Source organism: Podarcis vaucheri, assembly GCF_965113315.1.
Source record: "Podarcis vaucheri genome assembly, chromosome: 2".
Taxonomy (NCBI): Eukaryota; Metazoa; Chordata; class Lepidosauria; order Squamata; family Lacertidae; genus Podarcis; species Podarcis vaucheri.
In genome coordinates this window covers 17,751,942-17,779,496 of record NC_138760.1, presented here as the reverse complement: position 1 = coordinate 17,779,496, position 27,555 = coordinate 17,751,942, and the positions used below count along the sequence as shown (strand labels likewise).

General features: G+C 43.5%; 1 protein-coding gene across 2 annotated transcripts in view; it reads left to right on the top strand.

Annotated features, from left to right (window-relative positions):
* The first annotated feature begins 990 nt into the window (after positions 1 to 990).
* VDR (vitamin D receptor) overlaps positions 991 to 27,555 on the top strand; it is an 89,468-nt gene continuing 62,903 nt past the window's right edge. The window contains exons 1-2 of one of the 2 annotated variants that reach the window (XM_082212680.1): positions 991 to 1,048; positions 13,634 to 13,727. In XM_082212680.1, the coding sequence (XP_082068806.1) occupies positions 13,718 to 13,727 (10 nt within the window). In that variant the 5' untranslated portion in view covers positions 991 to 1,048; positions 13,634 to 13,717. Of the gene's footprint in view, positions 1,049 to 13,633; positions 13,728 to 19,328; positions 19,472 to 27,555 lie in introns of those variants that run through there. The other variant, XM_082212681.1, reaches the window with a different exon arrangement.

Here is a 27,555-nt window from a genome sequence, read left to right as displayed (position 1 = left end):
CCTCCCACCACCAGCCTTCGGAGGAGGTCCGAGGACAGTGGGGAAGACGCGCTGCGCTTCCCCGCTGTCCCGGAGATTTCCCTATGGGCATTCGTCTTGCGAAGGAAGACCATAGGGAAATTCGTTTTGCAAAGCGCCTCCAAAACGGAAAACCCTTTCGTCTAGCGGGTTTTCCGTCTTGCGAGGCGTTCATCTTGCGGGGCACCACTGTAATTCGTTCCGGAGGTCCGTTCTTAACCTGAAACTGTTCTTAACCTGAAGCACCACTTTAGCTAATGGGGCCTCCCGCTACCGCCAGAGCACAATTTCTGTTCTCATCCTGAAGCAAAGTTCTTAACCCAAGCTACTATTTCTGGGTTAGCCGAGTCTGTAACCTGAAGCATATGTAACCTGGCGCATATGTAACCCGAGGTACCACTGTAGCTGCTTAGGAAGACGATAATCGGGCATCCGCACAACATGACCAGCCCAACGAAGTTGATGTTGCAACAGCAACCCAGGCCCCACAGCCCGAGTCATAGTTCCCTGGGAGTAAGTGCTATTTGGACTGGCTGGGACTCAGACCTATAGATATTATTAGGCTTGCGCCGTGGGAATGAGCAGAGACCGATAGCCTCCCCTCTACCTCACGACGCGCCCATCACCTCACACAACCTGGGTGAGAGTCTGAGGGCAAAGAGCCACGTGACTCCCCTCGGCTGCAGGACGTGTGAGGCGTAAGCGACGTGAACCGAGAGCCGAGGGGGAAGGACAAGGAGTCGGGCTTCACGCGCCTTGCCTCTAAATACGCGAGGGCGGGGAAGTGGGCGCGTGAGCTTCGCCCGGGAGTGAGGCAGCAGCGGGGGCGGGCTTAGAACCCGGCGCCTCGCAAAGTTATTGGGGCGCGCGGAAGAGCTTCGCTTCCCCATTGGGCGAGGTCCGGGGAATTTCGAGGAGGAGGCGGGGCCGGGGGGTTTCCAGTCAATAGGGCGGTTGCCGGAATGGGGTTGTGTCGGGAGGCGTGGCGCGCGCGAGCGAGTGAGTGGCAGAGCCGGGACAGGGAGCGAAGGTACGGAGCGAGCGTGTGTGTGAGGGCTTTGGTGGGTGCTCGTGAGGGTGCCGTGGCAGGCGGGCAGACGACGCGCAAGTCCCCACCGTGAGGGGGCAAAGCGCCCGAGGCTGAAAGGAGGGAAGGAAGTTGGGGACTGTGACTGTGTGTGTGAAGAAAAGTGAATATGACTAAGGGGGGGAGGGGGGGAGGGAAAGTTTGGTGACGCGGGGTGGGGGGGGGAGAAGGGGGAGGTGAGGGGTTTATTATTATTTTCTTTTAAAATATGTACAAATCACTTTTCTGAACCACCATTCACCTGCATTTATAAAGTATCCGAACTGGTACACTAACCTGTTCCAAATGTTTCACGCTTAATATCGAGCTCTGCTAGGGTACTATGTGAGGTAAAACTGAAGGAAAATATAATTATTCCCCCCTCCCCCCCCAAAAAAAACCCCCAACAACTTCTGTGTGTTTCTGAAGCTACGGAGGTTGTCTTCTCTTCCCTGCTCTGCTGAATGGCTTTTTCTTGGTTTGTGGAGCCTATCCCTACTACGCCTTATAAGCCAAACTCCTAAAAATACAAAGTTCTAAACTTAGGTGCTGTGGGATATACCATAATTCCAAATAAATAGAACAGGACCCTGGAACACAGTAAACTGAACTGAGACGCTTTGGCACGTGTATTCCTGGATGTACTTTGTGTGTGTAGGTGCAAGGAGGATGTGGTGGGTGCATACGTCAGTTAAGAGTTTTGCAAGTGTGTTTTACCTCTGCTTGTTTTGTGATCAGCTGCTATAAAGCATGGTTAGATCACGTCCACACCATTCCCAGACTTATACCACTTTAGCATATTTTCCCTGGGGAAACCCAGCCAGATGAGCAGGGTATAAATAATTTGTTGTTGTTGTTGTTGTTATCATCATCATCATCCCCGAAACATGCTGAGAACTGTAGTTTGTTAAAGCTGCTTAGAGTTGTAGCTTTGTGTGTCTCCTCACAACTTTCAGCATCCTTAACAAACTACAGTTCCCAGTTCTTTGGGTGAAGCCATGACTGCCAAAAGCGGTATAATACTGCTTTAAATGTATGGTGTGGATGTGGCCTATGACTATAGATTTAATTACGGTATCCACAGTTGGCTCTGAACTTCCTGGTGGATCGGCAGTGCCACTCTGACCTGTGGTATCACTTTGTTCTGTGGCCAGTCATAGTTATGGGAGGGGGTATGAAATGCTGTGCTAAGAGGAGGCGTTCTTTGCTATTCAACTTGTTTCCATTCTCCTTCAAAGAATTTAAGCTTATGTGTGGACAAGCCAGCATCCATTGCTGACCCCTGCTCTGCCCAACCCATTGAAAAAGCCAGTCTGGTGTTCTGAACTAAGTTGGTCAGCTGGGTCTAGCTGCCATGTTAATTTCCCACAATGCTCCTGATGTAGCATCCAGGGCTACATTAAAATGGCAGTTAGGCACAGCCAGAGGCATACCTAGACTCCCTTGTGTTTTTGGAAGGAGTTGTACATTTGGCCCATGCCAACGACTGGATTTCTCTGCCAAGGCACCCAGCGGAGGCTGCATGCCTCACCTGGCTGTGCAGAGGAGTTGCCTGGGGAGCTTGCAGATGGGTGGACGGGCTGCTAGCCACTCGTGCCAGAGTAGAGTGATGCAATTTTTGCACCCCCTTGGCGGTGGCCAACCTGACCAGCTCCTAGGGACGACCCTGGATGCAGTTGCTGCTGCACACTGTTGCCTAGCGCTATCAGGTTAAGCTGAAGGGGCAGGCACTGACGGAGCTCAGGACTCATCTGATGTCGCTTTGCTATATAGCTATGAGAACTGATCTAGATTTAACTTCAGATGTCCCCTACGATGGGGTTCTTGAATAAATATCCTCTGGATCCAGACTGCACTTCCATTTTACTAAATGTTGCAAAGTCTTCCAGTTCTTCCTTGAATGTGGCATTGTCCTAATTTATTACCTACTGTCTCTGTTCTACAGTAACAATTCTCTCTCTTTTAAAGAGCACTGAGGCCTTATTTATGAGACCCAGAGTAATGCAATAGGGGAGGTATTTATCTGACATATCTGACAGTGAACACAGGCCAAGGATCTGTCTGTGATCACTTGTGATGATCATGTCTTCCTGAACACTTTGGTGCTGTAATGTGTAAAGAAGACTTTTTAGAGCTTTCCTCCATAGAAGTGTGATTACTTGGAGGCAGAATTGAATTAAACTAGAGATGACTTGTATAATAAGTACACATGGGCAAATAATTCCTGCCTTGCAGGGAGTTGGACTAGATAACCCTCCTGGTCCCTTCCAACTCTACGATTCTATGAGTCTATGGTTACCCTGGCTTGGCTTTCCCCACCTTTTAAAAACAGTTGTTTGAGACCCGGTTTGCTGAATAAATATTTTGTACATGAACTAAACAGAAGTTTAGAGATGGCTACTTGAGATACCATTTTGTGTACTGTCTAGCCTAAGTGCTACAACAGCATCAAATCTCTAATCCTGCCTACCCTGGCTCTGTGCCAGCATCACTGACAGTAGAGAACTCTAAATGTCTGCATAGCACATGCTGTTCAGGTTAGTGTCTGAACCCATTGACCCCATGTTAGCAGTTCCATACAAACAAATCTGATTTGGGGATTTAGGCAGTGCTTAACTTTGAAAATGAAGTTGTTGTTTTTGAACACACACACACTCTTCCTCAAAATCTCAGATGTATGGAACATTTGTTCCTCTGTACATTTATTATTATTTCCTCATGTTTATTTCCTACCCTTCATGGAGCTCATCTCATTCCTGGATGGGGGTGCCCTCTTTATTTACAGAGCTAGGTTCAGCTGAGAAAAAGTGACCAGCCTGGGGTCACCCAGTGAACTTCACAGCTCAAGCTAGGATTTTCAATCCCCAAATCAAGTATATTCCAATGTCACTGTCTTCTTTATCATGGTTTCATCTTCATGGTTGAGCCTTGGCAAGTCTAGTTAAGTCTTGGAGTTAGGTCGCTTGCCACTGCAAAAGAATGCAGTAAGAGAACAATGCCTTATTAATACTTTAAAAGTCCATTCCCTGATTTCTTCCTGCTCACTAATCACTCCTTGCTTTGTTCAGATCTGTGCTGTTTAATTTTCCTACCTAGTTTGAGCTGAGACTTGACTATATCTACACTGTAGTTAGGATGGATCACAGCCTTGTGTACCATTCTGGCAGGAGTGGCATGGGAGAATCATATCACTCAAGGTAACACAGTCGTACCTTGGATCCCATATGCCTTGCGAGTCAAACGTTTTGGCTTCCGAATGCCACAAACCTGGAAGTGAGTGTTCCAGTTTGTGAATGTTCTTTGGAACCCAAATGGCCAGTGCGACTTCTGTGGCTTCCGATTGGCTACAGGAGCTTCCTGCAGTCAATCGGAAGCTGCGCCTTGGTTTCCAAACATTTTGGAAGTCGAACGGACTTCCAGAACGGATTCCGTTCGACTTCCGAGGTACCACTGTATATAAATAGAGCCTCTTGCAGCATCTTCATAAAGGAATCTGGACTTCTGCACTCCATTTTTTGTCCAGCCCTGTGTTTCCCAAATACCTGTTTGCCAGGTAATGGAACTGCAGAAACTGTTGACATAGGGGAGGCAGGAGGCTGTGTAACAGTTTACTATTTGCCCATTCTCTCCCATGATTGCTACAGCCAAGTACTTTCCCCTCAAGTCAAATTTTTGGTTTGAGCCTCTTTAAAGGGAACAGTGGATGTGAAAGAGTAGGCCCATTCTTTTGCTATATTTCATTTTCCTGTGGAGTACTTGATTTATATATTTGTACAAAACATATTTTCATCATGTGCTTGCTGTACTTCTCATTCTGTGGGTTGTCTAAATAATAAAAGTTCTGAAAACTAGCTTAGCCTAGTGAGAGCCGCCTCTTTGCTCCACTATTAACTTGTTTGGTGGCCTTGGAAGGTTTCATTGCTTCTGCTTAAACATTCCTCATAGAGTTTTCAGGAAGATGAATAACTACCGTAATCATTTTACATACATTAGAAGTAGTGGGTACTTCAGTAAAAAGAAAATTAATCCCAGCTTGTAGTTTCTATACTTGGGTAGAAAACCAACTATTATTAATGCATTGGCCCACAGTCTAGCAGACTTTCTCCCCCATGCTTTTCAACATCTACATGCAGCCGCTGGGAGAGTTCATCAGGGGGTTTGGGCTGGGTGTTCATCAGTATGTGGATGATACCCAGCTCTACCTCTCTTTCAAATCGGAACCAGTGAAGGCAGTGAAGGTCCTGTGTGAGTGTCTGGAGGTGGTTGGAGGATGGATGGCGGCTAACAGATTGAGGTTGAATCCTGACAAGACAGAAGTACTGTTTTGGGGGGACAGGAGACGGGCGGGTGCAGAGGACTCCCTGGTCCTGAATGAGGTAACTGTGCCCCTGAAGGACCAGGTGCGCAGCCTGGGAGTCATTTTGGACTCACAGCTGTCCATGGAGGTGCAGGTTAATTATGTGTCCAGGGCAGCTGTCTACCAGCTCCACCTGGTACGCAGGCTGAGACCCTACCTGCCTGTGGACTGTCTTGCCAGAGTGGTGCATGCTCTGGTTATCTCCCGCTTGGACTACTGCAATGCGCTCTACATGGGGCTACCTTTGAAGGTGACCCGGAAACTGCAATTAATCCAGAATGCGGCAGCTAGACTGGTGACTGGGAGTGGCCGCTGGGACCACATAACACGGTCCTGAGAGATCTGCATTGGCTCCCAGTGCGTTTCCGAGCACAATTCAAAGTGTTGGTGCTGACCTTTAAAGCCCTAAACGGCCTTGGTCCTGTATACCTGAAGGAGCATCTCCACCCCCACCGTTCAGCCCGGACACTGAGATCCAGCGCCGAGGGCCTTCTGGCAGTTCCCTCTTTGTGAGAAGTGAGGTTACAGGGAACCAGACAGAGGGTCTTCTCAGTAGTGACGCCCGCCCTGTGGAACGCCCTCCCTTCAGATGTGAAGGAAATAAGCAGCTATCTTCTCTTTAAAAGACATCTGAAGGCAGCCCTGTTTAGGGAAGTTTTTAATATTTAATGCTGTATTGTTTTTAACACTTGATTGGAAGCCACCCAGAGTTGCTGGGGAAACTCAGCCAGATGGGTGGGGTATAAATAATAAATTATTATTATTATTATTATTATTATTATTATTATTATTATTATTAATAATAGTAATAATAATATTACTGCATGCAAAGACTTGCACATGCACAGCAGGTCTAACATTTCCCAATAGCAGCCTTTCCCAAGACACATTACATGCTGCTCTCAATAGGGGAGAGTCCAGTTGTGCCTGGGTCCAGCTTGGGAGCTTCTCGCAGACTTCTAGTTGGCCACTGTGGAAACAGGAGGTTGCACTAGATGGACCACTGGCCTGATCCGGCAGTCCCTTCTTATGTTCTTAATTCTTCCCTCTTTGTAATTCCTATGTTTAAAAATAAAGGTGGGGAGGCTATTGCTTGTAGAAGCAAGGCATGTGACATGCTTTATGCCTGGTTCTGGTCATATTGCTTCTAGGCTGGGCAGTTCTCCCTTACTGTATGCCAGTGTTCTGATAATTATACCCTGAAAATATTTTGACAGGTTTCATACATTCATATGCTTTATGAATGTTGGTTTGCTTCATTGGTTAAGAACATGAGCTCTTAGCTAGACGTCTGTAGTACTAATGTCATCTTAGTCCTGCTGCTGTTTCTCAGTGTGTATGGAGACTTGTATAACATTGACAGTAAGTGCACTGTGGAAGCAAGCAGACCACAATAAGCACACATACAGCCTTCTTCCCTGGGTCAAGAGAAACCTGTTCTGCCTCTAGCAGAAACTAGATTTGCACAGCATCAATTGGCCGGCTCTGGTGTTATTCACAAAGTCACATTTTCCCTCTCCCTTCTCGGAGCAGGGATTTGAGGGCCGTTGTGTCAATCACAATGAAGCTGTTTAAAAAGCCTTTTTTAGGTAAAAAACATAAAATACTGAAAAAAAATTAAAACAGATAAACATAGAAGGTATTTGAAAACAAAGCAGACAGTTTTTCTGAAGCATGGGGCAGAGGGTGGGGAACAGTGTTGGATCCAGAAGCTTTTATATGCGTTTTTACAGGGGTAGAAGGTGCAGAGCTGGCATTGCAGCAGAAAGCCCACACCCATTCCTGTTTCAAGGCATTTTTGCCTTGGACTTAGTCCCCATCTGTAAATATTATGGAGATAACCTAATATCCTTACAGTGTTGTAAGGATCAGAGATTGCTGTATGTGGAGCATAGTGAGAAGAGTGTTATTTGAATAATAAGTATTATCAGATTTCTCCAGTTGGGAGTTGGGTGCTGTCATAAAGTCATATCTGAAAGAATAATAGCGTTTATATAGCATTTTAGGGTGTTCAAGGTGCTTAGTGAACTTCTTGTAATTTTACAAAAAAAAACCTGTGAGGTGTTATTGCATAACACAGGCGGGGTGGGGGCCTGAGGCTGAGAGAAGAACTTGCCTAAACCCTTTGTAAGGGTAGCCTCCAGATGTTGGACTCCCCTCCCCATCAGTCTCAGCCAGTGTTGCCAGTGGTCAAGAATTATGGGAGTTGTAGTCTACCAACACCTGCCTGAAGGGCCCCAAGTGGGTTCATGGTGAAAAAAGATTCAAAATAGGGATTTTCTGATTCGTAACCTAGTCTACGGTGCACCAGCTCTGAAATACACACAATTCCTGTAGCTCAAGATACCCTACAGGATTTTAAAGGGTTTTAGGCCTTGTAACAGGCAGGCATGGTGAGTTTTCCTTCCTCTTTTAAAGCAGGGTGGAGTAGGTATGAGCCTTAAGTGCCAAGTAATGGGCAGAGGAGATAGATGGCAGTTGACTATGCGTCCTTTCATGCTGCTGCCTGGGATGTGTGTATAAAGGGCAAGGCATCTCTGTGGTTTGTTTGGTATGTCTCTGGTGAAATGAGAGGGTGGAGTTTCTGTGGAAGCTTTTGGGAGCAGAGAGTACTCTGCTTATTATGGGTAAGGAAAGCAGCATCCTTTTCTGTCTCTCTGGATTCCCTTTCTCATCTTTCTAGGCTGTATCAAAGATCCTATAGAATGAAGCCCAAATTTCAGAGAAATGAGTTTTTTTGGATAGAGATGTTCCCAGGGTTTGCTTTGTTCTGTGGCGTTCCTCCCACGCTATATATCGACTAGTGACTCATGTTCCTTTACAGGATCGGTTGCAACAGCAACTTGTTCGGGGAAATAAAAACAAAAAACCACTTCATTTTCTACTGAAAGAGACTTGTTTTAGCATTCATCTTTATTTTGGAGCGTCTTCAAAATTGTGGGAAATTTGCCACCCACAGAACAGACAGGGTTGCCACTAAAATTCAGCGTGTATGTCAGCTTGGCCTCCGGTCTTGAATTTCAGGGCTAAAGTTTCAGGACAGCTCGGGCACTTAAAATTATATGTTGGCACCTTGGAAGCTTGACACTTTTTACTAGCTGTGTATAGGCCTGTCTCTTCGGAATGTGAAATAGAGTAAGAAATATAATGCATTCTGGTTTGGAAAGAAAAATGAAAAAACAAACAAACCAAAAACCACCAAACCTGCTTCTACATTTTAGCTGCCCCCCCCCCGTCCTACCCCCAGTTTTCTGCAAACTGATGGAATTATTGCTATCTGCCAGTTAAAGTTACAGAACTATAATGGAAAGAATTCGAGAATTATTTCTCATTTGAGGGTGGCCCTTGTGTTTTAATTGGGTGGAGATCAGGAGCTAGAGGCTCCAGCTGCTTAACCAGAGGCAAGAGAAATTTATAGAAAGGATGGCAGCTATTATCATGACTTGCTGGAAGTCCACTTCGAAGATGGACCCCTCTCCCTGTGGCCATCCTGTAAGGTAGACTAGAGCAATATGATCTTCATCCATGTTGCAATTTTCAATTTTCCCCTGGCTATAAAACAAGGGAAGCATCTGCAGCTTCCATTCCAGGAAGCACCTGCAGCTTCTGAAGGTCCTGGAGCAGCAGAAGGTCCTCTGCATCCACCTGGAATCCACGGACAGTCCGCTGCATAAGTCTAATAATAATAATAATAATAATAATAATAATAATAATAATAATAATATTTATACCCCGCCCTCCCCAGCCAAGCCCAAGCTCAGGGTGGCTAACAACCAATAATAAAAACAAGTTGAATGATTACAACTTAAAAACAAGATTAAAATACAACATTAAAACATCAAAACATTATAATGCAGCCTCATCACAGGAGGAGAAAGGAAAAAAGAAAGAGGGGAGGGAATCAAATTGACTGCAAGCCAAAGGCCAGGCGGAACAACTCTGTCTTACAGGCCCTGCGGAAAGAAATCAGATTCTGCAGGGCCCTGGTCTCATGAGACAGATCATTCCACCAGGCCAGAGCCAGTGTTGAAAAGGCCCTGGCTCTGGTTGAAGCCAATCTAACTTCCTTAGGGCCCGGGACCTCTAAGGTGTTGCTATTTATGGACCTTAAGGTCCTCTGTGGGGCATACCGGGAGAGTTTAATGTATTCCTGGGTCACTGTCCTTTCTTTGCGTCAGGGATGGGGATCTTATGCCTCTCCAGATGCTGTGGCCTCTAACTCCCACCATCCCCATCCCCTCTCTTGACATTAGCCATGCTAACTGGGTCTGATAGGAGTTGGGGGTCTGACAGCACCTTGAAGGCCACAGCTTCCGCATTCCTGCAGTTTTATGTATCCATTTGTGGCTCATAAAATGTGATGGGGGTCTTTGCGAATTGTCCAAGCCCATTTCTAATCAGTGTATGACATAGCATTCACTCTGCCAGTCTATGCTCTGTTGGGACTCTTTGAACTGTGGGACTTGGCTCTCAGTATCAGTGTAATTCAGCGCTTTGTTTCTGTTGACGTGCATAGAATTGTGTTCAATATTTTCTCTTTTGCCATCCCCTGTATTCTCTCTGCTCACATATCAAAGATGCCAAATGGGTGTCAGGTAGCCAGGGCTTCTGCCTATGAATCTTGAAGCAACCAACAGACTAAAACCCCTGGAAAGCCGCCACTGTGGAACAAGGTAGATTATATTAGATTAGGTGGACTATTGGTCTGAGTCTGCAAGGCAGTGTTTATATGCTCGTATTGCTAACTCAATACTGTGGAATTTGGGTCATTGTCATTCTATTGTGTTTTATTGTGGGTTGGGGGAAAAACATTTTGATTATCAATATTTTCCTATTTCAGGTGTACTTATTAAAATGTCAATGAGCAGGGTATTATCAGCAGGCTTGGGAACTGTCTGTCCTTGTAAGAATGGAGAGAGGAATTATTTGTCTGAAATATAAATGGTGCGATAAAGAGAGAACAAAAGTCCAACCAGATAAGACAGGGCAAAGACTGTTGTAGGTTTTTAAAAAATCTACTTTGATGCATAATTCTAACCTGGAGTTGCTTTACGACATACAGTGACAGAGAATAGAAGCTGGACAAACCTGGCTTGGGAATTCAGCATCTCTGGATGTTTTGGGTCAATTTGAGAATACTGGCCAGGTTCTCAGTTGAAAATACGTACCTGATAGTTGGGAAACCATGTCTTTTCTATAATACAAGCTGTGCCATGTTCATTTTGAGCTTGAATTTTGTGTGTATTGATCATTATGGGATATGTAGCTCAACCAGAGTTAACATTTGCTAACCCTGGAGTATTAGTTATGGTCAGGGAAAAAAATCATAAATTATTTGACCTGAGAAACAGCAACGGTGCTGTTCCTTGTTAAAAATAAATAAATCCATTAATGATTTCCATGTACAGAAAGTTTTCTGCTTATACAGTGGTTGATATCTGGAAGGCTTCCAGGGCTAAATAAAAATATGGTAAAAGGTTAGTCCCCCATTTCAGCAGCAAAAAACAGAAAAAGTTTTCAAGAAGTGAGAAATAGACACACACAGACACCACGTTACTGATCTTTCTGTTTTGTATGCAGATTTATATATTGATGTATTGTTAATGTTCTCTATAATGAGAAAGGACCAATTGCAGGGGTGGGGAACCTCCAGCACATGGGTCAGTGTTGGTTCACCAGGTGGTCCAGTTTGGCCTGTGAGGCCATTTCCCCAAACATCAACTGGCTGATGTTATCTGACTGGTGGGGAAGGGAGATTTCATGTTGCCTGGTGTTTCTTTGCCAGCCGCATTAAATGTGCAGACCTCCCTCCCTCCCCGCAAGTCAACTAAGATATGGACAGGACTGCTCACCTATCAGTCACCTGATGGCGTGATGACACCAGATGATTAGCAGGTGGATGACTGTGCCCATCTGTCTAAGTTCACCTGTAGGGTAAGGGAAGAGAAAATCTGGCATGCTGGGCCAAAAATATGCCCCACTCTTGCCCTGTTGCAAGAAGGCAGCATCGTTTTTATGGCATCTGTCAACTGGGTGAGGTGATCCGTTTGCCTGGATTGCTGTCTGGAGAACACAGTGGTCCCCGATAATACAAAAGCTGGTCATCCTTGGTTCTGAACTTATGGTCTTGTCTCATAAAGATAATTTAAGATTTAATCCATCAAGTAATGTGTTTTGAGAAGTTCCACTTTCTCTGATTGTGGTTTTTAGTGTTCTGGTTTTATAACCACATAGGATAGTAAGTGATAGAAAAAGTAGCTGAAATGAATAATACCATAGGTGTTGTGTTGGCTGAGTTTTTAGATGTGTGATGTTTGACTAAAGTGGCTGTCTCTCGGGGATAAGATCAAAGGAGGGAACTATCCAAAGAAATTGGAGGGCTTCACACAAGGAAGAGCTCGTGTTTTTGAGCTTTCCATACTTGTTTTCTTTGACTTGCATATGAACTCAAATTTAACACTTTTTGAGAGACTGTAAACCCATTGACTTAATACATGATTATAAGAGTTCATGACTTCAGTTGTTTATTTGTAGTGTTGTTCAAACCAGTAGCATACTGCCTGTTTCAGCAAACACTGAAACTTGTTGATATCACGAATGAGCACAGGTAGGAGAGGGGCTAGATGCAAATGCTTTGCATGCAGATGGTCCCAGATGGTTCCAGGTTCAACCCCCATAAATTCCAGTTTAAAATACATCAGGTAGCAGGTGCTGGGAAAGACTCCATGCCTGAGGTCCCGGAGAGCCTGGTGCCCATCAGAATAGTCGAAAACCCCTCTGACCTGGTATAAGCAGTTTCTTACGTTCCTATCTACAAAACATTCAAATTTAACCAATGCTTAAACTCACCATGCAGTGTAGATTCCTTGACCTTCTTTGAACAAGTTCTGAATCTAGAACTAAAACAACAAAAGGAAACCACTGCTGTCATTCCTTGCTCTTAGATAGGCTTTCATTAGTATTTGTCTGAATTTACTGTGATGTTGCCTCTGTTTTTAAAGCCAATTTGCACTCCGCTTTTCTTTGAATTTTAGTGCAGCTTTGGTGTTACCTGCTTGATATCAGTTGTCAAGCTGTCGTAGGGAATCCTCAAGCTCCTTGTTAGCTTAGGAGAGGGGTGGGAAACCCGTGGCCTTCCAAATGTTGTTGTTGGACACTAACAGTAATATTGGCCCTAGCCAGCATTGACTCCAACCAGCATAGCCTATGGTCCAGGATGTTGGGAGTTGTATTCCAGGAACATCTGGAGCGCCACAGGTTCTCCAAACCTGGCTTAGAAGTCCCATAAGATAGGAGATGCGGGGACCATTGCTCTAATCCAGTGAGGGAGATGAACATCCAGGAGTGCGGTTTTTATCCTTGGCTTCATTCTCTTTTGCTAGGTTGCTATATCCATCACCTGAGGCTGGGTGTTTAGTGCCCGTTGTTGGGTTGCGACTCTGTATACAGTGGCTATCAGGATTCCTTTGTGACTATGTAAGCCATTGCACTGAAGATGAAAGCATGGGTGGATACCTTGCTTTTAAGCGAGTGCCCTGAAGGTAAAAGGGCTGATGGGCGCAGCCCACTAACCTTCCACAATTTTGAGCTAATGTGTTGGAAGCCCTCGGCCGTGTGAGGTTTAGAGCAGCTCCCCCTTGTCTCCCCTGTCTTCATCCCTAGGTTAAGTGTGACTGGTGCCAGTGCCCTTCTTCCCCAGCCAACACTGTCAATGTTGTCAGATGCTATCATTGTTCTGGTGCATGCACACCTTAATCTGTTGCTGCACATGAGGATCTTTTGATCAGGGTTATTGTGCTCCAGTGATATCCCACAGAAATGAGAGAATGCACTATTTAGATGAACGAATACCTAGGACCCTTCATAAGCCTCTAATGGTAAGTGTAATACAGAAACCCTAATGAAATACAGTGGTGCCCCGCAAGACGAATGCCTCGCAAGACGAAAAACTCGCTAGACGAAAGGGTTTTTCAGTTTTGCGTTGCTTCGCTAGACAAATTTCCCTATGGGCTTGCTTTGCAAGACGAAAACGTCTTGCGCTTTTTTCTTAAAGCCGCTTGAAGAGGCGCAGTTGCGACGGACCGTGCTTCGCAAGACGAAAAACATCGCAAGACGAAAAGACTCGCGGAACGAATTATTTTCGTCTTGCGAGGCACCACTGTAAATGCCTAATCTTTATTTCTTTGTTCTAGAGCTTGCCCACCTTGAATAACAACACTAGCTCAGATTGGAAGCTGCCAAGAGGCTCACTGCATCTCTTCTCCAAAAAAAATCAAATGGACATAGGTAAGAAGCTTGTTGTTTATGTTCTTTTTTATTATTCCAGTAGACTTATACAGTATTGTTGTAGTTTCTAAAACACTTCTAGGTCCCCCGCCCCCCAATGTCTTCTTTCTTTAACATGGCAGCCTCAATTTTTTTGTTCTGCTTTGGGCTTTTTTATGCAATTCTGTAAAAGAATTGTGTAAACTGCATCCATGTAATGTTCCTTAATCTAGGCAGAGGAATACGAAGGAATGCTTGTGTGATTTGGCTGTAGCCTTTTTGGTATTGATGGATGAAAGTGATATTTAGGGCATGTGTTCTTTGGCTTCAAACTGGTATAAGAAAATGAATGTCATAAACGGATAGGTTGTATTTTTTTGAATAACATGTTTGTGTTTTATTTGTCTATGTGCCTTTCCACTGATTGTCTCTGAGGCAGCTCACATAAGGACAATTTATAAGCACCAAATGCTCTCTGTCTTATATCCCTTTGAGACGGTTTACTAGTTAGCTCTCATGGTTTGTGTTCAGTATTTATTTTTCAATTTTACATAAGCAACTCATGGATCTGGGAATTAAAATAAAGCACTTCCCATTGCCCCTTAGCAGTCAGCTGTAAGGCCCAAGGATTTATGTTTTCTGTCACAATTTTATTTCACCCTTCTTTCAAGGAACTCTCAAGGATATGGGATTACCGTATTTTTCGCCCCATAAGACGCACTTTCCCCCCTCCAAAAATGAAGGGGAAATGTGCCTGCGTCCTATGGGGCGAATGCAGGCTTTCGCTGAAGCCTGGAGAGCGAGGGGGGTCGGTGCGCACCGACCCCTCTCGCTCTCCAGGCTTCAGGAAGCTCTGCGCAACCCTCGGGAGACTGGCTCCGGTGGCCGCGCAGAGCTGCCTGCAGTCCTGGGACCAGCGCAGCTCTGCGCCGCCATCCGGAGCGGGGCGCTAAGTCCCGCCCCGCTCTGGATGGTGGCGCAGAGCTGCCTGCAGTCCCGGGATCAGCGCACTTCTCCCCATCGCCAGCCCCACAAGCTCGGGGGGCAGCGGGGAGGCAGAGCGTGCCTTCCCACTGTTCCCCGACCTGGTTCTTCCAGCCCCGCACCTGGGGGGGAAAATAATTTTTTTTCCCTTTATTTCCCCCCCAAAAAACTAGGTGCGTCCTATGGGCCGGAGCGTCTTATGGGACGCAAAATACGGTATTTGGTTGTTTTCAGGTTAAGTGGAGACATATAGGATTCATTACTGAGTGAGAACTGAATTTGGGATTCCTATTTTCAAACCCATTGCTTTAATCAATGTGACATCAGTTGAGGCTGTGATATACAAGTCTCTTGTGCCTAGAAACCAGGCAAGCCTCCCTGGAGGGAAAATCCACAACTGTGACACCACAGCCCCCCAAAAGCCCTCTCTTGTCTCAGTTCCTGCCTCATCTCATCTGATATGGGTTTCTGGGAGAGGGCCTCAGATAGGTTGATGTGGATGAAAACAGTCCCTTGACAGTATTTGGATCCCAAACCGTATAGGGCTTTAAAGACTGGCACAAACACTGCTCAGAAATGGGTTGGATGCCAGTGAGGCTTTCCTTTGGTTATATAACTTCCCAATGATTAAAGTCTATTGGGTGCATTCTGAACTACCGTATTTTTCCATGTATAAGACTAGGTTTCCCCCCTAAAAAATAATGTCAAAAATTAGGGGGTGTCTTATACACAGATACATCTCCGCTCATTTTCTTAAATCTGAGTCCCCAAAAATAGGGGGTGTCTTATACATAGGGGCGTCTTATAGACGGAAAAATACAGTAACTTAAGCTTTTGGGCAGCCTTCAAGGATAGGCATACATACAATGCATTGCAGCTGTCTGTTCTGTTAATTATTGGTGAATATGAACAACTGTGTCCAGCCATCTCTGTGGAGGAGGGATGACAGCTGGCACATCAGGCTGAACTGGTGAAAAGGTGCTTTGTGCCATTGATGCCATTTGTGTTTCTGGCAGCAAATCTAGATTAAGGAGTAATTTCAAACTGAGGAGCTGATGGTTTTGGTTTGGGGGTTACAGTTCCATTCAGAACAGTTTGAACACCATCTTCCTTATAGAACTCATAATTACAAATTTCACTGGGCAGTTTGCACCACTGTCTTAGTTGTCCTATTAATAATTGTGTAGGTCTGTTGGCTGTCACAAAAACAGCAGCACCCTCAATTTATTCCATGTGCAGAATCTTCACATTCTAAACATTTTATTGGTATGTTTCTGCACCTTATCTATCTGCATACTGGCTAGTATTGCTCCTTTCCTGGCACTCATTCATCCTGGGACTATAAATGCACAAACCTTTTTTATCTGTTAAGAACTAAAAATAGCATGCTTGTAGTTTGGACTGTAATTATGCTGTAATTTTTCTATTGCTCACATGGGATAAGATTTATTTTTATAGTATATAATCTCTCTTCCTTTAATTAAAAAAAAAAGTTCACAATGTTGCACTCATTTCACTGTTGGTAGTAGAATACAATCGCTGAATAGGCCTTGAACCCAAATCATTTTTTTGCTGTGTGTAACATAGCCTTGGACAAAGCACTTCATGTGTCTCTTTGGACCGCCCCCCCCCCACTCCATGCTTATATGTCAGTCTTGGGAGTTTCTAGTTATATAACAGTAATTCTCAGTGTTTGGATTGTTTGTCAATGAGTCCTTGGATGCTAACAAATACTAGCAAACTTTTCACTTGTCTTTCCCACAACTGCAAAAGCTTATTTTATGTACCTGCAATCTTTCCTTCCCCAAAGTTACACATGGGTACAGTGGTACCTCGGGTTAAGAACTTAATTCGTTCTGGAGGTCCGTTCTTAACCTGAAACTGTTCTTAATCTGAAGCACCACTTTAGCTAATGGGGCCTCCTGCTGCTGCTGCGCCACCGCTGCACGATTTCGGTTCTCATCCTGAAGCAAAGTTCTTAACCCGAGGTAATATTTCTGGGTTAGCCAAGTCGAACCTGAAGCGTATGTAACCTGAAGTGTATGCAACCCGAGGTACCACTGTAATGGATTTCATTTGCCTTTAAAGGGGCAGGCAAATTTTCTCCAGATTGTGTTATCAGAAGAGGCAATGATTACAGGTTCCAAATAATGGCTTTTGGGTTTGAGTGTCACCCACCCCTTTTAGGTACAGGTTTTATAGCTGATAATACAGAAAAAATACATTATTACGTAAACAAACTTTAACATTACTTTTCAAAGAGGAAAGTGAAAAAGCATGCTAATAGAAGCTGGCAGAGCGATCCCATGCAAACCTGAATAAAAAAATTGTGCTGGCATTGCAAGCTGTTTTACAAAAGACACAGTGCACAGAAGTCATAAACCTGCATGTGTAATTTTTTGGGGGATGTGTGTGTGAATACTATACTAGAATTTACGTTTCACGCAAGGCAAGTTTGTCAAATTCCCACCCAGATTCTGCTGCAAAATAAATCTCTCTTCAAATATCCCACACTCTAACCAACTGAGCTATCCAGGCATCACCGTTCATCATCCTGTGCACCCCGCCCCCCACTGAATTAAAAATGAACAGGGTTCACATCACAGTACCCTTCAGGTGGGGAGAGGGCGGGGGATCCTTGCTATGAGATGAGATGGCCAGCAGGTGGTGTGTCTATTTGTTTTTACTTGCTTAAACCAATACGCATTTGGCAGCCTTAGGGTTGAGGCCATGGTTCGGGGCATGTAAAAGTCCTCCTGGACCTCCATTGTTGCCCCTTAGCTGCTGGTATCCAGTAGCATGCTGCCTGCAAGTCCATGGAGGCATCAGGCATCATTAGTAGCCCTCTTCCATGAATTTTGCTCTTTTAAAGATATCTGCGTTAGTGACTATCACTCCATGCATTATGGACTGTGTTGTTCCTTGTGTGATTAAGATTTTCTGGGCATTCTTTCAGATTTCTGTGCACCACTATCACATCTTATGTGCAGTCTACCTTGAGATGAAAGTATCTTTGAAGAAATATGAGGCTAAGGCCCAAACTACATGTTACATATAGTTGTGTGTAGGTTAAAAATAATTACTAATAGCAGTAATGGAAAACAGCTGAAGGGGAAAGAGTGGAGAATGCAGCCGAAGCAGAAAGAGTTAACTTAGTTAAGTACACCCTCATACTTGCTGGTACTCTGCTCAAGATTGCAGCCTCCAGCAGCCACTTTTGGTTAAAAAAACAAATAACAAGGAGGGGAGGAACTGTGTTCATTTTAAACTCCACCACCACACTTTCCAATAAAGCTTTGCAGTAGCAGATAGGATAATTGAGCAGTTTAGACCCCAGTGTGTTGCATATACCGAACAAGCATAGCGCCAAGAAAATGCATGCAAAGCCAAATAGCTTAAGCTGACTTGTGCAATGAGCCAAACCACATGCTACAGGGGATAGCAAAAACAAAAGCAAAATCCCTTCAAGGTCCCTAACCTATCTGACCTTGGGGAAAGTAAGTCTTTCTTGATTGGATATGGCAGTCATTCAGACCCCATAGGAAGGAAGGAAAAAAACATTTAAAACTCACATAAAGGGGAAACTCCAGTGTTCCACAACTAAGGCCATATCCTGTAAGGCTATTGATCAGAAGTAATCAGCCGTGTATGATCATGGCCACATGAGCCGAAAGAGTATGTGGATATACACTTGACAATCTATTGGAGCCTGGTGGTGGTGGTTGTTACTTTTATGCTTTTGAGTTTCTCAGGATTTGAACAGGAATCTCTAGTACTGTAATGCCCGTTCACAGCTTGGGAACTTTGGAGATGATTAGTAACAGTTTTAGTAGTAAAGATGTAGCCCCTTAAGTCTCTTAGCTTGATACTATTTGCATTACTGAAGCTAAAGACGAGGAGATGAATAAGTAAACTAACTTCTCATGTTGGCAAGTGATTAAGCATAAAAAGGAAAACAAATTATATTGCAAAATGAACTTGTTCAAACTGGTTTTAGCGTGGCATGCAATTTTCAGCGAGTGACTAATGCATTTTGTAAGGATTTGTTCAATGCTTTCTTTTGCAAAATGTTGACAGCTGATATGAAGCTAAATAGGTGTTTGTAGAGGGCCTGGGGTATATCTTTACTGGATCAGGCACACAGGAGGGTTGGTGGGTTCTAGCCATTGTATTGTGAGAACCGCTATACAGTGCACACTTACCTGAAAGTAAACCCCACTGAACTCTGTGGAATTTAATTCTGAGTAAACACAGTTGGGATCTGCACACTTTTTGAAGGGTGGGTAGGCAAAAGCATATAGAAACTCGTTATGGTGAATGAAGTCACATGCTTTTCAGGCATTAGGGCTGAAAGGACTTCCTTTCTGTGTTTGGAAGTTATGTATGTGTGTATAAAATACTTTTTCAGAAGTTTTTCAGAATTCTGGTCAGCTTACCACTGACAAACTGCAAAATATGCAGGTGCTATGGGTGCATTTATTCATGAAGAGTGGCAGCCTTCTTCTTACTGAGTGGAGGAATAAAACTCCTGGGATTCTTTTCTCCTTGGAAGGCATTGAGTATAATATAATCAGTTTAACTTCCTCAGAGTTATCGGTACTGCTAGAAAAGGAGCTTGCAATTGGAAGCTGGTGCATTCTGGCTGTGCCTGTGAGTCATGTGACTGCAGGGTCTAAATTGTCAGTTCACTAGTTGGATCAACCAGTCACTTGCTGAAGGCACAGACCCTGGGAGCTAGGATCTCTTCTAGCCTAGGTGCTGTGAGCAAACAAGTACTTCAGGTAAATATTCTGTATCATTTTTGCCTTGCTGATTTAATAGATTAGTTTCCTGCCTTTCTAAAGGCTTTAACGTTTAGCAAAAACTCGGCTGACTTTTCTTGTTAGTGTGCTCAGGTTTTTGGTCTCTGGCAAAAAGCAGTAATCCTTATAAGACATTTTTAAAAGTAAAGCATCACTAATCATTTGTAATTTAATAGCTTTAGCAATTAATTTTACCCTTTCTCTCCATATGGATGTTAATTAACTTGTCTTTTTTAAAATCTTTGATATAATAATTAGGTATAAACACTTCTCTTTTTTTAAAAAGGGAAAAAACCTCTGCTTCTTTTGATCAGGCAGGACAACACAACTTGTTTCAGTAAAATGAACTGTAGGATGATAAATCTTGTCAGCAAAGATCTACAGTATCCCGAGAGCTGTGACATAGCACAAAGTTTTTAGCACTTTAGTTAGCTTGTTATGGTCTTTTCTGAGTTGATTTTCTAGGCGAAAGTAAACCTTTTGTGTAGTTAAATTAAGAAGTCAGCTCTTCACTACCAATTTGAAGTAATTTTTAAGGCTTTTCGAAGCAAGAAAATGTTACTTGCATGTCATGCCAGATCCAGTTTATGTGAGCCCAGTATGAGGGGGAATGCTGAAAAGTGAGCTGACGCTCTTCTAAGAAATTCCCAACAGATGTGAAGCACTTGCCTTTATAAGTAGGTCAGAAATCCTATGCATGTGTTTTGGGAGAGTGGCTGAATTTTGCAGGTTCTGAGCCAACAGTATACAGAATTACATGTGTCTTCAGCTGTGAGTGTTCTGCTGGCATCAGTGAGGATTCCCCCCGCTTTTCCCAAATATTGTCCATTAGAGGGCAAGGCTTTTGGATGTAGATAAAAGCACTGTTTTAACGCTTCTAAAAGAGTGTTTCTCACACACATAATTCAATAGAACTTACTAATGGGAATCTTGTATATTAGAATAGGCAAATCAGATTTATTATGACAATTTCAGTATTTATGCATTGTTAAAACTGATCTGTGCCCAATAATTTAATTTAAAACTTGTAATGATGGCTTTTTTGCAGGAAGTTTGGAGCGATGTGCATAGTCTAAACATAAAGCTGTAGATGATATATGTGAATGATAAAATGTTTTGAATAAAGAAAATAATTCCATCGCAATGCTGGGATAACTCAGTTGGTTGAGATTAAGACTCTTAATCTTAGGGTTGTAGGTTTGAGCCCACATTGGGCAAAATATTCCTGCATTTCAGGGGGTTGGACTAGATGGCCCTCCTGGTCCCTTCCAACTCAATGACAACATACATCCATGACTGTCCCTGTAGTATTCTATATTGCACTTTAGAGGTTGACTTTAAGTCTGAAATAGTATTGAGCACAACTATCAAAGCTATATGTTCATAGGCATAATTACGGTAAAGTGTGCTGCTGGACAAGAGGAGAGCTGGAGATTTGGTTTAGATGGGCACCAGTTGGATTTGTTATACAGTTCCTAGATTTCCAGTGCACTTTATAAATAGTAATATTTTTTATTAATGCTGCTGTACACAATGCCAGCCACAAATCCGGCTTTGTATAGGACTAATCCCTTTCCTAGAGGACTTGCAATCTAAAGGCCTTTTCACACATGATGACTTTTCTATGCATCTATCATGTTAGCATTGTGGGATGGGAACATGTGTGTGACAAATACATGTATACCTGTTTTGCTCTAAAAGGGGGGGGGGACAGTTTTTGATTGAATTTTCCAAGGATTGCTAAGAAAGTTAATCAGCAGCAGACAGCTTAGAGGGTGAGGTGCTGTCATGATTCAGGAAAAAATTGCAGAAGTGATATGTGTGTGTGTGTGCGTGGAGTGGTATGAATGATGTGATTGCACTGGTGGCTTGGATAGAACAGAAGAGACTGTTCCAGGTGTAGCAAGAATAACAGCAGAAGATACAAAGGTGAAAATTAGAGTAGGCAATTCAGGTGACTATTGGGTAAGGGGCTGAGAGCCTTGAATGTTAGATACAACACACAACAACCTTTCAACTTGAAGCAGATGCAGAAAGTAAAGGGTGTCATTCAACAAATAAGGGATACCATGAAAGCAGTAAGAGTCAAAAATAGAATTATCTTTCCCCTCCCTTGGATAGTAAGCACAGGTTGTTAACAAATCCTTTCTAGTGGCTCAAATCCTCTGGGTGATCCCACTACTCAGGGAAAGGAACCCTATCTCCATGCCCTGCAGGACACTGTGCTTACCCAGCCAAGATTTACATGTGTAGCTGACTTGCCTAAGTCATACACTTTTAAGCGCTTATCTGGAGACAGACAAGAGTTGAAAAGCATTTGATGATGGCTTTGTTTTCCATAATGTACAGCACACTACTTTTTTGTCACACTGCCATGGCTTAGTTAGACAGGGTTTACAGTATATGCTTTGAAATTATGCAAAACCCTGACTATCAGGGTAGAGTTGATTGGAGCAGCCTGCATTTAAATCCTATCAGAAGAGTTTGGACTCTTTTTAAGATGAAAAGGGATGCCATGAGTTAGCTGAAACATTCCACCTCCCATGGTGTGCCTCCCTATAGCCCATCATCTCTCAAAGTCATTTTCCCTCCCAGCTGCGCTGTGATACTGGAATGGAGCCTTGCTGGGAGAAAAGTTCCTTGAAGGGATGAGCTGGGTAAGCTAGGTTATGGGACCATGGAACAGTTCAGCTTCTCTTAGCTGAAAATTTATTTTCCTCTTAAAGTTGGACCTTCACTACAATAGAGTGGAGTGTGTGTGTTTGTGTGTGTATGTGCATGCACACACGCGCACGCGCGCACACACACACACACACACGGGGCTACTGCCTCTGCTCACCAAGCCCACCAATGAACCAACCACTCTTTCCTCACACCTGACCAAATCCCCCTCCCTTTACACCTCATCCACCCCCTCAGTTATCCCCTCATAGCTCACCCAAACCCGCTCCCCTCACAGCTTGTCTTGGAATCACTTCAGAGAGTGATTTGGCCTGTTGGTGGTCTTGTGAACTGCAGCATGACTACAGTCTTGCAGTTTTATTAAATAGGTGGGTGGGTGGGTGGGTGGGTGTGAAGTCCTGAATTTAACAAATGGGTCTGCCACTGTCCATTTGAGCCTTGGAGGCAAACACAGGATACGGGTTCCACAGTGAGCATTGATCTCTCTTTCAAATGATTGAGTGCTCTCTGAAAAACTCTCTAGTCTTACATTTTCCACTGTTTAGTCAGTGGTCCCTGATGAAATGTTTCTGTGCTGTTTTCTGGCCCCTCCCCCTCAACCATTTCCCGTCCTTCACTGCCTTTTCCCATTCTGAGCATGCATGCATTTAAAAAAAAAAAATCACAGGAGATGAACAAGATTAGATATCACAAGCCTCTAATAATCATGTTTCACAATGGGCAATATGCAGGCTTGTGCTTTTGAGGGTGGGAGGAGCACTTTCCATTGGGAGCCTTTTTAACAATAGAGGTCTTATTCAAGACTGATATTCAGCTATTCCAAAATTCTGTTAGAGGTCTTATGTAAAAGCTCTGTATTTATTTATTAATGCACACAGTCCTGAAGTAGTTTCCAAGGTAGTTTCACCACATATGTTGAAAGATCATGCAAGATGAGCTCCTAAAATTCCAGCATTCCTTCAGCATGCAGCAATAGGTGGAAATGGTCATGCTCATATCGTTTAGACTGACAGAAATGAAATGACTAGGTTGTAGTCTGATGAGAAGCAAAAAGCAGTAAGGGTATGATGATAGACACCACCCACCAAACATTTACTGTGCACATGACAAACTGCTCACTCCAAAAATGTGCTAACAAGCTTTCACACCAGTGGTGATTGTTGGCGTATAACAAGTTGTTTTTACTTGATGCATTTTCCTTGATAAGAGGAAATCCAGATTAAATGTAGCAAAAGAAGTATGAGCAGGCATTTTGATGGCAGCAGTGGCTTATGGGAGGTACAGAAAGCTTGTGTGCATGAGCAGTATGCCTCTGTCTGGAAGGACCAGTTATCAAATTTCCTTAGCAGATTTCCCATCAGTTCTGTTAGAAACCCTTTCCCCAAGAATTCCTGCAGATACGGTGCTCTATAAGTGAGACAGGTGAATCTCACTTATGCATTCAGCTTCAAGGTTTGCCTCAAAATATGGATATAGCAAAATGAACAATAAAAGATTTCAACAGTCATGTCAATATTCAACCTGTGAGGAATTATATTGGTGCTGTACTCCTCTCCCAGAAACTGCTGCTTTGTTCACTATAGTATATAAGAGAATAGCAGTAAACTTGACATTATTCAAGTGCCATTATCTAAAATTAATCACCAACATCCAGCAGTTTGTTGATTTCCCCAAATACCCTTTCCAGCCTTGATCTTCCATTCCAGCATGGCAATAAATTATTTGACTATTTTATTTAGGAATTCAAATAATCACAGCTTGTGTGTTGAGTGAAGAGGAGTGGGGGAAACCCTCAATGCAATGTCTGTCTGCAGGTCCACTGCATGAACCAGCACGTTTAGAGACTCATCTCACCTTCATACTGTTGACTGAGAGACAGGCAATGTGCATGCAGTAAATATAACAGCCCTCATAAACTGTGAATCTGTATTTAGAACTGTTGGAATGAATTGACGGTCTTGGCACTGCCATACTGCATGCTCTTGCTGTCAATTCATGGAGCCTTTTCCTCGTTTTACAGGCCTTGGCATCCACTTTCTTGTTACTTTTATTTATAACAGAAGATCTTTCATGTTGTGCCTTGAGCAGGAGGGGGATAAAAGCATTGCATCATTACCTAATTTGGAAATGGCTTTTAAATATGTTTTTAATGACCTGGTTCTATCTGTACCTGTTGGTTTTACTGTGAGTGCTTCCTTTCCCTTCTAACTTGTTTGCCTAGAGATAAGCTATAATGTTTGATGCAGCCATTTGAAACCAATCAAACTTAAATATTCTGCTGCTTTTCTGTCCCAATTGCCTGTGAAGTTTTGCTCCCCAAAGATTTTGTGTATGCCTTCTGTGACACAGCTGTTCTTTTCCCTCCCAATTGTGTTTGCGTAACAAGACCTTATCGAAGTGACACCAAAGAAGGATGTTCTGCTCATTATAGGGGATTGGAATGCTAAAGTAGGGAATCAAGAGATAAAAGGAACAACTGGCAAGTTTGGCCTTGGGGATCAAAACGAAGCAGGGCAAAGGCTAATAGAGTTCTGTCAAGAGAACAAGCTGGTCATCACAAACACGCTTTTCCAACAACACAAGAGACGACTCTACACATGGACATCCCCAGATGGGCAACATCGAAATCAGATTGATTATATTCTCTGCAGCCAAAGATGGAGAAGCTCTATACAGTCAGCAAAAACAAGACCTGGAGCTGACTGTGGCTCAGATCATCAGCTCCTTATAGCAAAATTCAAGCTTAAACTGAAGAAAGTAGGAAAAACCACTGGACAGGTAAGATACAATCTAAACCAAATCCCTTATGAATACACAGTGGAAGTGAGGAACAGGTTTAAGGATTTAGATTTGCTGGACAGAGTGCCTGAAGAACTATGGATGGAGGCTCGCAACATTATACAGGAGGCAGCAACTAAAACCATCCCAATGAAAAAGAAATGCAAGAAAGCAAAGTGGCTGTCCAACGAGGCCTTACAAATAGCGGAGGAGAGAAGGCAAGCAAAATGCGAGGGAGATAGTGAAAGATACAGGAAATTGAATGCAGATTTCCAAAGAACAGCAAGGAGAGACAAGAAGGCCTTCTTAAACGAGCAATGCAAAGAAATAGAGGAAAGCAACAGAATGGGAAGAACCAGAGATCTGTTCAAGAAAATCGGAAATATGAAAGGAACATTTCGTACAAAGATTACCATAATAAAGGACAAAAGTGGTAAAGATCTAACTGAAGCAGAAGACATCAAGAAGAGGTGGCAAGAATACACAGAGGAATTATACCAGAAATATATGGATGTCTCGTACACCCCAGGTAGTGTGATTGCTGACCTTGAGCCAGACATCCTGGAGAGTGAAGTCAAATGGGCCTTAGAAAGCACTGCAAATAACAAGGCCAGTGGAAGTGATGGTATTCCAGCTGAACTGTTTAAAATTTTAAAAGATGATGCTGTTAAGGTGCTACACTCAATATGCCAGCAAGTTTGGAAAACTCAGCAGTGGCCAGAGGATTGGAGAAGATCAGTCTACATTCCAATCCCAAAGAAAGGCAGTGCCAAAGAATGCTCCAACTACCGCACAATTTCACTCATTTCACATGCTAGCAAGGTTATGCTTAAAATTCTACAAGGAAGGCTCAAGCAGTATGTGGACCGAGAACTCCCAGAAGTGCAAGCTGGATTTAGAAGAGGCAGAGGAACCAGAGACCAAATTGCAAACATGCGCTGGATTATGGAGAAAGCCAGAGAGTTCCAGAAAGACATCTACTTCTGCTTCATTGACTATGCAAAAGCCTTTGACTGTGTTGACCACAGCAAACTATGGCAAGTTCTTAAAGAAATGGGAGTGCCTGATCACCTCATCTGTCTCCTGCGAAATCTCTATGTGGGACAAGAAGCTACAGTTAGAACTGGATATGGAACAACTGATTGGTTCCAAATTGGGAAAGGAGTACGGCAAGGCTGTATATTGTCTCCCTGCTTATTTAACTTATATGCAGAATTCATCATGCGAAAGGCTGGGCTGGATGAATCCCAAGCCGGAATTAAGATTGCCGGAAGAAATATCAACAACCTCAGATATGCAGATGACACAACCTTGATGGCAGAAAGTGAAGAGGAATTAAAGAACCTTTTAATGAGGGTGAAAGAGGAGAGCGCAAAATATGGTCTGAAGCTCAACATCAAAAAAACGAAGATCATGGCCACTGGGCCCATCACCTCCTGGCAAATAGATGGGGAAGAAATGGAGGCAGTGAGAGATTTTACTTTCTTGGGCTCCATGATCAGTGCAGATGGTGACAGCAGTCACGAAATTAAAAGACGCCTGCTCCTTGGGAGAAAGGCGATGGCAAACCTAGACAACATCTTAAAAAGCAGAGACATCACCTTGCCAACAAAGGTCCGTATAGTAAAAGCCATGGTTTTCCCAGTAGTGATGTATGGAAGTGAGAGCTGGACCATAAAGAAGGCTGATCGCCGAAGAATTGATGCTTTTGAATTATGGTGCTGGAGGAGACTCTTGAGAGTCCCATGGACTGCAAGAAGATCAAACCTCTCCATTCTGAAGGAAATCAGCCCTGAGTGCTCACTGGAAGGACAGATCGTGAAGCTGAGGCTCCAATACTTTGGCCACCTCATGAGAAGAGAGGACTCCCTGGAAAAGACCCTGATGTTGGGAAAGATGGAGGGCACAAGGAGAAGGGGACGACAGAGAATGAGATGGTTGGATGGTGTTCTTGAAGCTACTAGCATGAGTTTGATCAAACTGCGGGAGGCAGTGGAGGACAGAAGTGCCTGGCGTGCTCTGGTCCATGGGGTCACGAAGAGTCGGACACGACTAAACGACTAAACAACAACAAGACCACATTCTTCATCTGGATTGATTTACCAACAACTTACAACTTCTTGGTTTTACTAGACATGAATTGAGACCAGTGGGAATGACTTGCTTTTCAACTATTTTTGTATTGTGTGCTAAAAGGTAAAAAAATGTATTAAGATTTAACCAACCTTGTTAGCTCTACACCATAGCATCACTGCAGCCCAGGGGAGCTATAGGAACAACATGAACATAATAAACATAATAAACTCCTGAACCCTGGATGTCAAAGAAGATGGAAACTCTTTAAATATGAGGGGTAACTGGGAACCAAAGTCTCTGAAATAAGGAATCCATTGAGAACCACCACAGTTTTTGCTGAGAAAAGGAAGTATATTTCAAAGAACTAGAACTATATTTCTTCAGATGGAGTTATCTTCCAGAGAATTAGCATGCCTGTTTCTCTTGTTGCATGAAGGCTAGTGGGAAATGTTATCTGAAATAATAGCATCTTATATAAGCAATAATAGGCTCTAAGAGTGGAAAAGTACAAGATTCAAGGTTCATTA